Raw genomic sequence first — 17,205 nt, forward strand, 5'->3', positions numbered from 1 at the left:
TTTAGGGATTTGTGTTTTATTGACACGGTAGCAGATATAAGTGAAGCTAGCCTACTAATGGACTAATTCATTTACTGACTGGGAGTGGAGTTCAAGTGATGACAGAGGTGACAATGTAATATTTAATCCGTTTGGATACTTGACCTCTCACTATTAATTATTTCAATCATCAGTAGCACTTCTGCATTTCAGCAGTGTGTATAACTACCTTTGCTTATCGCACTGTTGTGAGAGAAACATAGAAGCAGCCCGAAGTAATTATGTTAGACTTGTGCAAAAGGCAGGAAAGCCCTACAGCCCTCAGAAGGAGAGTGCAGGGTGTTCGGAGTGATTCCTTCTCTTGAGATTTTATGATGGGTTCACATCCTAAAACCACTTGTTAGCAAGTGTAGTAAAATATTCTAATGAGCAGGAGAGCTATTTGCTTACTAGTAAAACATCCATGAAATGCGTTGTAACTCAGGCTCAGCAACTCCTGCACCGGCCGGGTGAAGCGGGTTTCTGTGGTCGTCTTGTGCCACATGGATCCTGTCCGACAACAGGTAGAACTGGGTGAGGTAGAACTGACCACCTGCAGCTACTTGGAGTACTGAGTGTGTTGAGCAGTGTGACAGTAGTGAGCGGAGTCGTGAGCGTGTTGAATGGTGTGATAAACCCAAACCTACCCATGCTGCTCACTCCCTTTTCACAGGTCAGAAACAAAAGTTGAATTAGCAGTGCGTATAATTCAGTGTGTAAGTTGAGGAGGTTCATCCATATTATGTTGAGAGTCAGTGGTTATTGACGCACAAAGACTTGACAACACTGTTAAAATGATCAGCTGAAGAAGTTTCACTGCGAGCGCTGGAAAACATTGATTTTTAAATAGAAACCCCGTATCTTTCATCTGAACGCCTGCTGCTTAGAACAAGAATAGGAAATATTAACTATGATTGCTTTTTTAAGTTACCCCAAAACAGCAGCTGTTACTCCTTAAAATAAGACGATATTTAACAACAGTGTAAAAAAGTGTACTGGGAGTGTATGTAGATTATATGTTAAGTTGCTGCGGTTCAGCCTTGGCAGTGATGTAAAATTACAGTCTACTAGTAGATGAATGACTTGATGAAAGTCATCTGTTGTAAAATACATTCTGTGTGAAAGGAAAGCACTGACTGTTTCCTCAAGTTTAATACTGTTAGTGTTCAACTATGATGGACAGGAGAGGAGATGAGAAATCTGACTTTGACTGTCAAATCAAAAGGTGAGTTCCCAGTGAAGATCCTTTGGACTTGTTTTCTGTTTTACACAAATAGTTGTACATACTCAGAGCTTTGCATGGACTACCTGAAGCGATGCACTGAAGGTGATTGCTGAAATCAGCAGCCTGTGAGTTCTAAGTCATTGCTACCTGTGAGGAAAGCTGTGGCCAGCACAGTAGCCTGGAATTCGGTGTGTTGTGCAAGTCTTGGGCCCTGCAAGAGTCCAGCACTCAGATATGAGGAGCGTGAAATGTCAGCTCAGTGGGCACATAGCTGTGTCGTGCCCATAGCTCTCTGCATTCCTTACTGCTGCATGGTAAAGTATGGCTTCTTGGGTTTTACTCTGAGTATTTTAAATGACCCTTCTTAGTACCTCTACAGTTCTTGTGAGTTTTTTTTTTTTCTTGACATTTTCAGCCTCATTTGCTGTGAACAAAACACCCTAATCGAGACGTTTGTTAGGCACAATTTTTTATACTTCTGGATACCCTGAGCTTTTCCATTGCACATGTAGGCAGAAATCATGCCTGGATCATATGGCCATTTTATAGAGGAACACACCAAATTGTCTTTTAAAAACTTACTGGTTGTTTGAAATTTATTTCCAGTGGTTTATCCTTTTACATATTATTTTAACTAATTTGTGTTCTGAAACTATCTTCATGGCAGCTCTTTGTCATAGCCGTGCATTTCACAGAAAAGAAGTGGTGGCAAATGGCAAATGTTATTTTTCCAAGTCCCAATTGCATTTCTCTTGATGGCATTCTGCATCCAGTATTGTATGTTTTATACAGCTACCTGATGTGACTGCTGCTTATTATTGTGTTCCTATTGTGACAAATGATTAGCTTCCCTTTCTCAATTCTGGATGCAGTTTGCTTGCACCTTAGCTAAGGCGCAGGAAATAGCATCTTGCACCATAGTACTCAGTTAGTAGGAGTTGCAACCTAGAGTACCTTAGGCTCTGTGTTAATTCCATTTTATGTCAGTGTCAGTGCTTTTTTATGTTGTTCTTTTAATACAACTGAACTTGGGGGTGCTTTACTGTGATTAATTGGGATGAATTTACTTCAGATTTTAATATGCTTACTTTTAATCTACAAGCTGCCCTTTTTTCCCCATACTTGCAGTGGTTTTGTCATTCTTGATACAGATTAAGGTTGTGCTCTATCATGTTATGCCATCCAAGCAATACAAAGATGCACAGACTAGTTAAACATATGTATTCATGTCTACTTTAATGGTGAATGGCTTTTATTCAGAATCAGTTTGCTGTAGTGTATAAATATTTAAAATAGCACTTTTAAGTGACTCATATGTACAATTCCCATGTTCCCTGGATCACGGTTTTGCCTTTAGAACTGAGAATAGATGACTTTACTGTTAGCATTGGTGAGAAAAGATAGGTATTCTGATAACAGCTTTTTGGCAATTTACTGGTTAAATAGTTTTGCAGAGATGAGTTGATTTATTTTGGATAACTTTCAAATATGGAACATGCTGCTAGATAGGAATATTATTCATATGCTTTTTTCCTTAGAACAGCTGATGATATTTTACAGACAGCCAGAACTATAGTTGCCTATGGCCCTTCCACATGAGGCTTTCTATGTTGTACCAACAAAGTACTGCTATCTATTGTGCAGAAAACAAACAGGAGAATAATGAAACAAGACCGACCGGGAATGTTTGTTCCCCGTTGGATTTTGCAGATGCTTCTGTTGATTCTAGAGCAAGTAGTAGTAGCCTGAAGCTAAAAGAGGGAAGAAGATTTTGCTGCATGCTGAGGAATCACTGCTGAGAGGAGAAGCGAGTTGTAAATGAGCAAGGTGGACATGGAGACACAGATCCTTAGTGCAAATAGTCCTCAGCTTTCCATGCAAGGTTTACCAGGTGCCAGAATACAGGTCAGGCTTTACTAGCTGGGATATGCTGTGCCTGTGATTTTATCGCATAAAGTAACTATATTCAGTGAAGTTGCTCTGGATATTCATTTGGGTAAAATAGCAGCTCCTTATAGCAGCTCCTTAAAATAGCAGCTTCTGTCATAATTGTCATTGTTAGCTCTGCATGTGAAATCAAACATCACTATGTGGTTCAAGTAGTTCATAGCTTTCTGCCATTGCACTTGAACTAATTAATCATAGGTTTATATCTCCATTCAAAGTGAGGAACTGGACATCCAGAATGCAAACTATTGCACTGTTTTTAGTGTACTGCTGTCTTTGATTAGAGCAAGCAAGCAAGCAAAGGCCTTCAGCTTGTAAGAAATGCCCTGGAAATCAATGTGTTGACTGTTACATTTGGAGTTAGACAAGATTTAAAATGTATTGCTGAAAAGCTTTTTTGGGCATATGCCATGCCCAAAAGTTGGACTGTGGTGAGTAGCGGCCTATTTTGCCTGTGGTGAAGGGCAGGCCGAAATTCAACACTCTCCGCATCTTAACTTGATCGGCTATTGCTGACGGGAGAGATAAACAAGCTCCTCTTGAAGGAACTGAAGTTAGTGATTAGTGACTACCGCTCAGTAAGATTTCATGTTTTGGACTAATGGCATTTTCCTTGTGCTAAATCAGGTGAGAAAATACTGCGAAGCGGACAAGGTGAAACAATGTTCAAATGACACAGAAATAGGACAAATAGTCGATTAATTTTCTAAAGCAAACACCAAAACTCATTCAGAGATGATTCAGAGGTAAGTGATAGTTTGAGAAAAGGGAGCTGAGTTGCTCTTTTTTGGTACCTAAACCTAACTTAGGTATAATCAGACTGAAAAATGACAAAGAAAGCTTTTTTGTAGGTAGGCTCTATATTGTGTTCATTTCTCATTTATTACACATTTTGAGCATTTGGCATCTTGTCAGATGTGTGTACTTATTTGTGTCAGGATTGTGATACATAGTTTTAGTTGCAGTGCTTTGCAAGATAATCTTCTCGCACCAACTCTACCCCCTTCAATTTTCTCTTTTTACTGTTCAGCAGATCGAGGTGCTCTACTGCCGTAGAAAGTTCTGTTTTCACTGTTGTCTGTCCTGTAATCACATAATGTATCTTGAGGAAGGAATTAAACGAGCTTCCTACATGATTATTCCTACAGTACAGGACTGTGATAAGCTCATAGTGGTCTTCTGTAGACAGAAGTATGAGGCACAAATAGGGGCCAAGCATTTGTGTCAAAATCTTGCTCTGGTTTCTGATAAAACAGTCATATTGTACCATTCGCTACATTATCGGTTTATTAAATGTTTTAATTGTGACTAAAAAACACCTTGTTGGAGGGAGGAGGCATGTTTAAGAGCAGTTTGAGGCTTGAAGTAGTCACTTGTTGTGTGTCAAATGGAGCTCAGTACGAAGAGGTTACTCAATTGTGACCATCTCAATTGGTGTGAAGTGCATTTGGACTGTTTCAGGTGCCGCTTCCGAAGGTTAGATTTGGTGTGGGGCCTTCAGGTTCCATTATTAACTAACACTTTATGACACTTAACAGAGTTCATTTCAAAGAATAGGTCGTGGAGAAAATTTTCCAGTGGTCTTTCAGAACTAGTAATTCTGGCTAAAACGGGATGCTTGGCATCTTACTCTTCGAGGGAATTAACCCTCTTGATTATCTTCACCTCCATTAAATGGCAGTCATAATATTGGAAGCATTATATGGCAAAAACACTAATTTCTTGCTTTCCAATAACATTTTTCATATTATTTTTTTCCAACTTAAGAAACATTGAAAGAATAATCTCATGAATGCCATTTTGGACCATATATTCCTACCTAGCAGGAAGTGCTGGCTTTTTAGTGTGAATGACTGCATGTAAGAAAAGGTGGTTGATTTTTCTCCTTTGATTTTTGTCCTAATTAGTTTGCTTTTTAAAAATAATTGAGGCAAACGAGTGACCTAGATGTTGACGTTGAAAGATAAAATAAAATTAATGCATTTCTACTAGTTGCACTCAAACATTCTTTTAAAATTCTATGTATATCTGCAAGCTTTTAGCTATCCTAGTGTTCCCAAACACTGCAAAGACTGTAGGTTAGAAAGCTTGTGACTGCTCTCTTTCCCTTAAACCGGTAGAGGTAGGAAAGCACTGTTGTAAGTTTTCCTTCCTTTGTTGCTTGGTTAAAATTTCAAGTTACTTAAAGTGATTCCAGCAAATTCTGCTTTGGAAACAGACATGTGATGATACAATCACTTTCAGGAAATGCACTCAAGGTGGGTTTGTCAGTTTACATATTTTGGCAACAACAAAAATCCCAAGAAACAAAGATTTAGGATTATAAAGTTACCTTTATGATCAGCTTATTACAATTGATGTTCTGCTGCAGTGTTTTATTTACAAACACTAGCAACACTGTGCAGCACAAGACACAAATAAAAGGGGAGTTTCTGCTCCAGCGAGCTCTTACTGCAGAAAGCTGGCATAAAGAAGGTTTGTTTTGCTGAGCATCCCAGAGACAGGGGCTGATTGAAGATGCAGTACCATGTCATTAAATAATTTCTGGTTCGCTTCCCTTTGCACTTGCAGTTTTAAATGATTTTGGTCAGGAGCCGTGGCTACAAAAGCTGGGCAGTGTCTGTGGACTTTTCAAAGTGCTTGGGGAGCAGAAGGCAGGGAGCAGAGAGGAGTCCGTTCTCCAGGCCCCACTGATGATTTCTTGCTTGGAATGGGCACGTGCAAGTGGGTGAGACTTCTTTACCTGATGACTTTTAAAGCTGCAAGTTAGTTGTGAAGATCAATCCTCTGCTTAAATTTCAGGTGTGGAGGATATCTTAGTTCAGTGCACAGATTGTCTCAGAAAGCTGATGGACAGAAGAGCTCATCAAAAGGAGTCAGGTTCCTTCCAATTTTTTTTCCTCCTTAAAGCACAGAATTGTGCTTTGGCTGCTTTTGACAGTTGACCCTTTGATGATAACTGCCAGTTTAGGATTATTGTTTGCTTGCTGTAGAGTTTGTGGTAGGAAAGCAGGGGGAACAAATATAAACTTAAATAATAGTGATACAGGGGGAACAAATATAAACTTAAATAATAGTGATACAGGGCACCCAGTCATTGTCAGCCTCACAGAAACAGACATTGTCAGCCTCACTAAATTGCCTTTAAGGAAAACAGCGCAGCATCATAGAAAGGAACTCCTAGGGAAAAAGAAAGAAAAGCCTGTGTTTTGGGTATACTGAATCTCCCTGGAAGCTGGATGGATAGGAGGAGGCAGCCCCGACACCTTTTTCTATGCTAGATTTTTATTTGTCTTGAAATTATTGAAACGGACCTTTTAGTTAAAATCTATGTGCAATGGCACTTATCAACAGTTCTTTAAAGGTAATATTAAATAAACGCTTCCTTCAAAAATAGGTATGATGATTAAAATGCGTTGTGCATACTGAATTTATACAGACCTCTATCCTTAACTGTAGATGAAATAACTTGCACTGAAGTCCAGGATAGTGCATCAAGCATAAGCATACAAAGAATTTTCTTAGATATATTAGTGTTTGCTGTTTCTTTGGAGTTTGTCCTTTGGTGGAAAGATTTTTCCTGAAGGTTAGAATGTAGCATGTAGAGTATCTTCACTGTGCAGGGAAAAAGGAAGGGTATCTCTGAAGGTCAAGTGGACTATCATATTTCTTGGTGAGAGAATTGTAGCAAACAGTACAAATTCTGTGCAGTGTGTCATTGGACTCCTGATCTAGCTGGAAACGTGTACAGGTTTTTTTGGTGTGCTGAATTCTGACTTCTCTTACTATGCTGAAGTATCTGCATACAAATTTTACAGGGAATGTAGTAGATAAGTAATTGTATTACCTAACTTGCAGGAATGCTCCAGAGTGAAGTTCAAGGTGACATTAAATCAGAGCTGGAGCAGTTTAAGAATTCCAAGCCTTTCAGATGGGGAAGAGAGACATTACAGAAGTAATTTGGGAGAGTTAACTGAAAGCTTGGATAAAGAGGTGAGACTGAAGTCAGGGAAGGAGCCTGGGGAGGCGGCCTGCTCTGGTGCCGAGGTTGCCCCTGGCTGTGCCGACTGCGACTCTGAGCGACGGGCGCAGACTGCAGACCGAATATTGGGGCCTGCTGTTCAGCTACTTAGCTGTACCAATTACCAGGTTAAGTTATCCAGCCCCAAAAAAGTTTCATTGATTATAAAACCATAAAGACTTAACAACTTGATTTAACCCATGGGTAACTTTAGCAAGCTGAATATCATGTGAATGTATGTTTAACACAGTGTAATGTTATAATAATTCCTGAAAATCACTGCTAACTAGTGTTACCAATGGAGGTGATAAATGTGTTCTGTGGTGGTTCACTTCTGGCTGTTCTTCATGAAATTGGTTAGGACCAGACAGAGCCCTAGAATGCTACTGGTTTGCAGGTTAGAGCAATAACAGCAGCTATATATGCATTTTTATCACTGCAGGTGGACCACTCTTTGTATCATAGGCAGATGACTACTCCGGTCGTGACTTATTCCCCTGTTCTCGGTGATTTTGCAAAAGCGTAGATGTATTTGCCTCAAATGGCACTTTGCTCTGAGCAGGTCGGTGCTCTAGTGGTCTGCTTCTCCTAATCCAGGCTGGCAACTGTGCCAAACAGCTTGGCAGCACTTCAGAAAGATAGTGGTTGTGTGTAGGGGCAGTGATGCGTTGTGAAAGCTGTCACGTCAGGTTGGATTGATGGAGGGGCCAACTGGAATTAGTGAGACAGAGCTTTGCTCAAGCACGGTAACCTGCCATTTCTGAGCTCAAAGTGTTCCCTCTGAAACGAGCACAAGTGCATCAGTAGTAGGTACTTAGAGGCAAAAGATACTACAGCTGTAAATACTGCCCATCGGGTATTGTGTATGTAGAGACCTTTGTCTAAATCAGTGCAAGCTACAAGAACACTTATGAATGAGTTTTTGTCCAGAAAGGTAACTGCAAGGAAAAGAAGACATAAAAAGCAACTGACTGATGCTTAACTAATGTGCGTGGTATTTAGGTCAACCAGGTTAAATTCTTCACTTTCACTCATCTGCCTTTTCTTACTGTGTTTGCAACTTAAAGGCAAGGTCTTTGCCTTGGTATTTAAGTGTTGGCTATTAACCAGATTTCTCAGCAACATGTATTACTTTGGGCTCAGTGGCCTGGTGTGTTAATGAACATTACTGTGCTACCACAGCCCCTGCTCTGGAAGAGACTGCCTAATGGCTTGCTACGCCCCGGGGTGCAGCAGGCAAAACTGCCTGGATTTGATGAAGCCATTTGACCCGACCTGTTTAGGTTCTCCACGGCAACTGTTGGTAAAGTGAGTTCAAGGTTTCCAAGCTGCACGTTGGTGGCCTCGTCCTCTGGGGCAATCTTTTCCTCTTTGTGATTGGAGTCAACATTGGTATGTACCTAGTGGTTATGCTGAAGCGGGACAGCTTTTTTTTTTTGTGTACAGTTGGCTTCTGGTAATACTTAAAGTGGGCTTAGTAACTGACACAAATTTCATAATGTCATTTACTCTCTGGCCACTAGTGGTAGGAGAGGTCCCCTGCCTGCCAAGGGGCTCGGGGCCTGCTTCTCTCCGCAAGCCCTTCCCCTTCCGGGAGGACTGATGGGGCGTGATGAGGAAATGGGGTTGGGGCACGATGGGCTTTGTCTGCAGGCACCCCCCCAGGTGTTTGCAATGTAGCTTTGTGTGCAAACATGTTAACCCAGCACGCTTGGCGGGGCGCTCTCTCAGCATGTGGGAGTGAGGTGCATGATCAGGGTCTTCATAGGTGAATTTTGCAGCTGAATCACAGCATCATTTAACTGTTAAAACCTGTCTGTAATGCATAACTTAGCCTCATTTGCCTTTTAATATTAGTCCAGCTGTGACAGATTTATGAGTAACTTGTTTTTCTTTTCTCTTTTAAAAATAAATCACAGAAAGCTTTTAAATGCTCTTTGTTTGTAAGCAGCAGTTTTTTTCAGGCAGTCTACACAGCAACTGAGCAGAGAAAAGCCCTAGAAAAAAGCAATTTTGTAAAAATAAACTGTCTTAACTCTGCTGTGTTTTGCTTTTGGTTAAGTTTGAGGCCTTACTCATTGCTCCAAATAGTTAAGAAACAATTCTTTATCATTTTACAAGGCCACAATATACAACTCCCCAGTCAGTCAGAGCTTATATGTTATTATAGATCGCAAAGCAGTAGAAAGTAACTCCATCAAGAGCAGGTGAGAAACCGACACTGAATTGAATTCAGAGGCAACCTAAATTGGCCTACCCTACATGAAATACCAACCAGTAATTTCACTTAAAGTCGTAGGTTTTCAATATTTAGCTGCTTCCTTACTCAAAGTATCCTTTGGAAGGACAAAAGAGGAGGTAGAGCTTCAGGGATACTCATGTCCATTTTTATTTCTTTCCCTATGCTTCTGCGTAGGCTGAGCTAGTACTTTATTAGGCATAGGAGTGCCATACCATCATATAACAACTTTTAGTTACATTATTGTCCATTTAAGTTGCTTGTTAAAAAGTGTAAGACAGATTGCCTTCAGACTGTGAAAATGGCTAAGAAAATAGAGGTTGAAAATGATCAGTGGAAAAGCTTTATCTCAGCCATTTTTTTGAGTTGTTCTGACCGAGCAATGCAGATTTTGCTTCAAATGTGCAGCTGCTTTCCACATTGAATCCAACTTGAAGTGGGTGTCTTGTTTTGGGCAAGTCAAAGGCAGCTGGATAAGATGGTGATTTACATGCGCTTGTCTGCTGTGCTCTTGTACGCTTGTTTGAAACAGCTGCTCTCACAAAATGTTTTTAACTTTTTGCACAATTTCATTTTGCATTCTTTACACTAGCCCCTTGGCATCTGAAAATACTTTTATTTCTTCAATTGAAATTCGTGCATATATATATATATATATGCTGACTCTGAGCTGTAATTACTAAGCACTCAATCAAGCTTAAAATTTGATACTTTGGCACTGTAAATGTGCAGTCTTGGCTGCAAAGTAGAATACAGTTTAAAGAAACAATTTGAAGCCTGATGAAATTTAAAGAAAGTTATCTATTGGATTTACTATTCAATACCAGTCCTGGATAAAATTTGACATGCAGTCATTTTTTTTTTTTTTGAGATTGTAAATATGTTTTAAAAAAGAAATCAAATGACATTATTGTACTAGAAGAGAACGAAAGGACTGAACTTAGGACTGAAACCGCTAGCCAAATCCATAGAAAGTGTCTCCTTTGTGATATGATAAGGCATTTTTTGGTCTTTTAAGGGCTTTTTTTTTTTTTTTTTGTGCCTGTGTGTGTATGTGTAAATAAGGGTTCTGTGCTTAAGATGCAGCTCTTTTTCAGGGAGTGAGGGACAGCAGCCGCAATCTATGTTTAGACAGAAATGTTTGTGGTGTTGGCTTTGTCTTTGGCTTTCCTGTCAAATTATTCTTGCTGAATGTGCCTGTCTCTTCAGAGATGGATAGGGTGTGTGTAAGTCATCTCCAGGCTGAGTCTATAGATGACAATTTCTCACCTTGTATGCAGTATCCTCAAGCGCTTTCTCATATTTTTTTGGAAAGCTCAGTTTCACATTGACACATATTTCACAATTTCTTAAGGGTAATTTATACTGTAGTCTCAATTAAAATTAAAAAAAAAATGTAATTTAAGCCTGTTCTTTCCAGTTGTCTTGAGACCAGTCATCAAGGCTAGTCTTGTAGTTTTGTTTCTTCCTTTTGTATAGACTTGGTTGAAGTCTCTTCATTTTGTGTTTATCATGCATCTTTGAGAGAGAGAGATCCTTTTAAAGCAAAGGGAAATGAAAATTTAAGGGAGAAGGGAAACACATATTAAAGTAGGTATCTAAACAGATTTTTTGATGTACTTTGGTCGTGCATACGTTTTCCTTGTGGATAACATAGAACATGGTACTGTTGCAGAATTGCCACTCAACTCCTGCAGTCAGAGAGCCATCTTCCTTGCCAGCAAGACAAGACACAAGTATGCAAGCAGTGATTTCTCATTTCATCCATTCTCATCTGTGGCTTATCCTTGCACTGTGTGAGTCTTGCCCCCATCCAGCTCATTCCTGTTGCTACCCCTTGTGCTCCCCTCCAGGTGATGCTCGACTTGGCCTGATGTTCTAGCCTCTTCACTCGGTTAGTAAGCCTGGGGTGGGCAAGCTGCTGTTGCTCTGGTCACTGTGTGGCTAGAATTGAAAAAACATGTGCGCCTTAGTGTTAATTTGCAACTATGGTGCTGCTGGTAAGCAGTATTTGGGAACTGATGAGTATTTCCACAGCTCTGTCTCAGAGCTCCTGTGCTTCCTTTTGTTTGCTTGTTTTTGTTTTCCTTTCTTCTTTCATAACAGAGTAACTTGTATTGTTGTGCTAAAAAAATGGGAGTGTAATTTATTTCTGTAAGACTTTTTGACAGCAACTTAACAGCTACTTGAATGGAGTGAAAGAATTTATTTTTTGTTTACCTGCACTGCTGAGGGCTGCAAGCAAAGCTACTCACAGGTAGGTAAGTGAACAGATAATCTACAGGTTGATTTGTTTTGTATTTTCTCCCCACATGTTGCAACTTTTCTTATTCTAGAGCAGGAATATTCTGGGAGATAGCTGGTAGTGCTCAGACTAAAGATCAGGCAGTGCTCTAGTCTCCTAGTGAGCACTTCCTTATATTCAAATGCTAACCCAAGAATACCGGTTGACAATATAAATAGAGCATTAAGCAAATTGGTTATTCAGAAGTTAGCGATAGAATACTATGAGTTTGGTGTTATCATTGGCTCTCGTGGCTGCATCTTTGATGAATTTTTGAACTGTGGAGGTTCTTAGACAACAGGAGTCAGAACTGAGGGAGTCTCTTCTCTTTCATAGCTCTGTCGCTGTTGTTTATGTATAGTTTTCCGTAGCTTGAGAACCATTTGTTCTTGCTGTCAGAGAGATGCTGCTTGTTCACAGGCTGGGAGCCATCGTTCTACTTGGACTTTTGTAATGCAGCTATACCCAGCAATCAAATGCAACAAATGATTTAGATTGTTGTCTTACATGAGGCAGTCTAAGCAGTTTTCTGCCATGAATAACTGAAACCTGTGTATCTGTGGTCAGAGGCTGCTATGATGAAGAGCTGACAGGACTACGAATCTTTCACTTTTCGGGCGTTTGAATTGCAGAGGAGGGAAATTGGATCATGCATGTGGTCTCTCTGGCCTTGGAAAATGTGATTTGTAGGAAACTTTGTAGTTTTTTACAATGATGCTGAAGAGAGAACACATGCCATGTTGGTGAAGATACGAGCCGTTGTGTTGACAAACAGGAAACACAGCAATAACAAAGAAGTATTGGACAGAAAATCAACCAAGAAAAAGAAGGAACATGTTGCTGGTAATTGTAGTATATAACTTTGAGTACATTTGACAGGTTTGATGGATTTGTGCAGGTGTGAGAACTGTAAATGACACAGGAACAAAAATGACTCTGAAAAAAAAAATGCAGGAGATGATGTATTGGTGAGAAAAGGACATATTGTGATGAGAAACTAGCACATTCTGGTGGTTCTCCAGAGACTAGTGCCAAGATTCTGGTATCTCCTTGTATGCCTGTAGTCCTTGCACTTATTTTTCTTGTTCAGATTTTGTTGTGAGGAAAGATGGTTCCATGTTGAAGCACAGGTAAGAAACTCTGGCTCAAATAAAGTCACTGCCTGTGAGGTAACTGACAGCAAGAGCACAGAACAAATCTCCTTAGATTAAGGATTCGCAGGTATGTCCTTCCTGCTTGTTATAAAGAAATACCAGGATATGCATATTTGTTATGCTTATAAAAGGTAAGTTGATAGTTAGAACATGATCATCTTAGTGCAAAAGGGAAAAAATAAGCTTACATCCTTAGTTTCTTCTCCGGAGTCTAACAGAGAACATGGTAGGATTTCTACAGTGAGTATTCTGACAAATGTCTCTGCTCAGTTGTAAAATATTACTTATGTTTTCACATGGAAGAAGTAGAAAAGCTCAAGATGAGGATGATTTCAGAGAAAATGAATGGTTTATAAGGCTGCGGCAAGGCACTCCATCTTAACAAGGAATTGAAGTGATAGATATTGAAAGGTAAGAATAGTGTGTTCTCTTGACTGTTCTTATCCTTCATGTTGTTGGCAAGCCAGACTACATGTTCTTCTCTTAAATCAATAAACATAGTAGGTGTAGGATATTTCACTGGTGCATAGTGCAGGCATTTTTGAAGTTATTCTGTAACAAAATACTTGTGATGTCAGTGTCCTGTTTTTTTTCTCTTTTTTGTGAGAGCATGTAATTTGATTAGGTAGAGAACACATCTGTTGGAGTTGAAAGCTCAGCTGCTGTAACACCCTGTGTCCTTAGATAGAACTCTTTGCGAGCCGTTGGGAGTTGGAGTACAGACAGAACCACCACCAGAGGAGGGAACAAGCAGAGAGCAGGGAACCACTGTCCAAACTATCTCAAGTTATCTGAGGAGTGATTTCCCACACTCCACAAGTCAGAGCTCTCAGACAGCAATTACTTTTGTGTTCAGTATTGTAAGTGGAAATAGGCAATGGCCAGTTTCTCCTCCTTTCTTTGCGACGACACCTAAGGGTGTGTAAGAATATGTATTCATCCACAGTCATGTTCTCAGGTGAGGCTTATAGTGCCAAGGAAGTGATGTTGCAGGTTGCTTGCAACTGAAAAGCCGTTTACCACACAACTGCAGCAGTTTTTTTTCCTGCTGTGATTTACTGCGTTGGAAGTTTTGATTATATATAAAAATAATACTTTGTGCTGTTTGTATGGTTTCCTACCATAATGATATTCATTTGCTGGGCTTCGAGTCATTCCTCAAAATTAGTGTTGCTAAAACTTTAAGGAAGACATGTTAGTTCTTTTGTTCTCACTTTTATAGTATGAAACTATAATATGTCTTGCCCTTCCCTTGCTTTTAACAAGAGCTGTCTACAATGCAGATTGCCACCAAGGCTCTGTAATGAGCAGTACTGCTAGTGGAGGTGATCTTGCTGGTATCTTGTAGAGGAGCCTCACTTGCAAGGAGAGTAACAGTGATTAGCCTTAGGAATAACTGCATAGTACTGCTTCCCTCTTCGGGGCTAGAATGAGTTAAATTATTCAGTGGCCATGTAGGTGAATGTCTTCTAGTGTTACTAGTATACCCTTTCTCCTAGGACTGCTCATTTCTCTTCAGGGGAAAGCTTTCGATGCGTGTGTACTGCACGTGGCAATTTTCAGGCCTGCTTGCCTATCAGTAGACTTTGAGCTGAATAAATTTGGACCATGACAAGCTGCTAAGTCATGTGCAATGGAGAGAGAAAGAATATATATATCTTCTTAATGGGAGAAAAAATCTAGTGGGCGTTATAACCAAGAGAATTATATTACAGGTGACTTTTGAAGTACATAGTCTGCAGAGGTAGCAGAGAGAATCCCAAACTGGACAGAAGCAGATGGTACATAACCATTTGTGTGTGTCATTGTAAGGAGTCTGAATACAGTTTTTAGCCCGAAAGGAGGGGCTCATTACTGAAGCTGGGTGAATGCTGGTCCTCCGAGAGGACAAGTTGTCATTTTTCTACAGATTTTTGCATGCGTTGCAGTTTGGAGAGTTGGAGAAAGCTTATAAGCTTTTGCTAACCCTTGCAATTTTTGTCATTGCTACGAGTTATCCTACCCACAGGACTATAGGCAGCTTAATCTCTTAAGCTGTTTTACTTCTTAAATTATGCGTATTTTCCCAAAAACATAAGTCTGCACTGTACCCTTCCCATGGCTTCTTTCCTTCCCATTCAGGCAGAGAGGCAGCATGAGAGAGTGTTCAGGCAGACTGCCTTGATGCTCTTCATTCTCACGCTTGATGAGATGCTTTGGTATGACTGATGGTAAGTGATGCCTTTGTCAAAGAGTGCATAGAAACCCAAGGCTGCTGTTGCTGCCTTAAAATAGTCATCTGTGAAATAGTTTTCCACGTAGTTCAGCAGTACCAGACTGCTGCACAGTGATGCCATTCAAAATAGGCTGGTTTAGTCAGTTAAACAGAAAATGGTGATGAAAGAAAAAGTAGAGACTCTATCTCTTGCTCCCAAAAGGGGTTATAAGCAGCTTAAACCTCAGCAAGCTTCCTCTGAGATAACTGCTGTTCAGTATTCTGCATTGAGCATGCATTCGCAGTCCCTGGGATTCATTATAGATAACTTTGTGATGAGAGCTTATGTTCTGCTAGTGAGAGAAAATGGGTTTAGGCTAACGGGTTTAGTATGGATTCAGAACTATAAGACAATGAGGAACATCATTTGTAATTAAAAGACAAAGTTTAAAAAAAAATACGAAGTGTAAAAATTTTGTATATATCCACAGTTAAAAACTGTGCAGTTCGTCCCCTCTGGTTTATTTTCATTGGCATGATGAGAAAGGGGTTGGCTAGTGAAGGGATTTTGTCTCTTCTGGCCATACAGTTTGAAACCTAACTGCTTTCTTAAGGACACTGGAATTTGCACTTGCACAGGGGTTGGATAATCTGCACCAGAAAGGGCAAGTTGAAAAAACCCAGTCTGGAGTGAAAGCATCTAGACAGTGTCAGTATTGGGGCACGTGTAAAGGGGAGCTCAGCAAGCCATGTTAAGCTTAGGAAACTGTCCTTGTGAAGGGCAGTCTGCCTTGAGCTCGAGCCTTGGTTCCAGCGGAGCACACAGGCAAGCTTAAGTATTTCATACTTGCCCTGATCAGAAAGTCTCACTTGGCTAATTACTTGATTATCTAAATTGGGATAGTGTGTGGGGAAAGATTCATCCAGAGAAAGGGCAACTTGTAGCTGATCAGTTCTTGTAACTTGTAAAATCTCTTTCGAATCCTGTGCGTCTGGGAAGGAGTCTGCTTGAGACAAGCAGCTGTCTTGTATTTATGGATAAGAATTAATCAAAGAAACATACACTCTGCAAGTAAACCTATTGCTTGCAACAGATATTAATGACTTAGTGGTGACTGGGAGTCCCCAAAAATCACTGAGTTGTTTTTCTTCTAAAAGAGAGAATCTTTCTGGGGGAATTCTGCTTTTCATCTTTTGAACCTGTGTTGAGGTTATACTCAGCCTCTTCTTTGCAAATGAAAGGGACAGCAACTGCTCATTTTAAGAGAGATTTTTTTTTTTTTATCTGATGCTTTGAGAGAAACTTCCAATAGCATTGCACTTGCGATATTGTAATAAGAGATGTTAGCACCAACAGTGATCAGTGATAGGAAAAACAAGCCTATTCTGGTGGTGTTGGGCAGTGGCAAATGCCCTGGCAAATGCCACCAACTTGAGGTCAGAGGAGCTATACTCTGTCTATGGCTTTATCCAACTGAGTAAACATTTCTTTATATATTACTTAGAATGATCACTGTTCAGCGATCATTATAAATTGCTGTTCAGCCCCAAATTTGCAATTCACCAGGAAAATCTACATGTTGTAGACTGTCAGCGCTCACATTCCTTCTCCTCTTTCTCCAGGAAATGGAACTTTTTGCCAATTCAGTTCCCCTCCCACCAGCAGTGACAGCTGCTTTGGGCTCTGCTGACTCTGCATGTCATTGAGAAGCTCTACTTCCCAAATTGCCTGCTCCAATCCCGGGCGAGCAAGCGTTCCTGCCGTGGAGCCGATGTGGCATACACGTCGTTTTATTTTTATCTCCATTGAAACTTGGCCAGGCCGAGGCAGGCGTCTGCTGAGCACGGAAACGTCTTTCTGTGGCTGGCTTATCACCCCTCTCCGCTTGCGGGTTGGAGGACTCCAGCTCTCCCTGACGAGCATTTTCAGCGTTCAGCTCGTTAGTGCTGATGCTCTGAGTTTCATTTGTACGACACCTCTTTGCAAATGACACTAATGAAGTGTCTCCTGCGAGCGCTAGGATGGAGGTACCTGTTTAACCTCGTTCTTCGGGACTGATTAGCTGCAGAGCAGTGCGTACTGGCTGGCCTAGAAATGGAGCTCGTGTCCTTCACTAAGCATT

The 17,205-nt window shown here is 40.5% G+C and overlaps 1 protein-coding gene across 7 annotated transcripts in view; it reads left to right on the forward strand.

Moving 5' to 3' along the window:
• The window catches only part of MAPK10 (mitogen-activated protein kinase 10), a 133,096-nt gene that overhangs the window by 40,404 nt on the left and 75,487 nt on the right, over window positions 1–17,205 (forward strand). The window contains exon 1 of one of the 7 annotated variants that reach the window (XM_026041327.1): window positions 13,252–13,299. The exons of 5 other annotated variants lie outside the window; for them this stretch is intronic. Coding sequence is in view for 1 of the 2 variants with exons in the window: in XM_026041323.1 (XP_025897108.1) it covers window positions 15,096–15,098 (3 nt within the window). In the remaining variant the exon portion in view is untranslated. Of the gene's footprint in view, window positions 1–13,251; window positions 13,300–15,063; window positions 15,099–17,205 lie in introns of those variants that run through there. One more of the 7 variants, XM_026041323.1, reaches the window with a different exon arrangement.

The sequence above is a fragment of the Nothoprocta perdicaria genome, unplaced genomic scaffold, assembly GCF_003342845.1.
Source record: "Nothoprocta perdicaria isolate Ctin4 unplaced genomic scaffold, notPer1 scaffold_281, whole genome shotgun sequence".
Taxonomy (NCBI): Eukaryota; Metazoa; Chordata; class Aves; order Tinamiformes; family Tinamidae; genus Nothoprocta; species Nothoprocta perdicaria.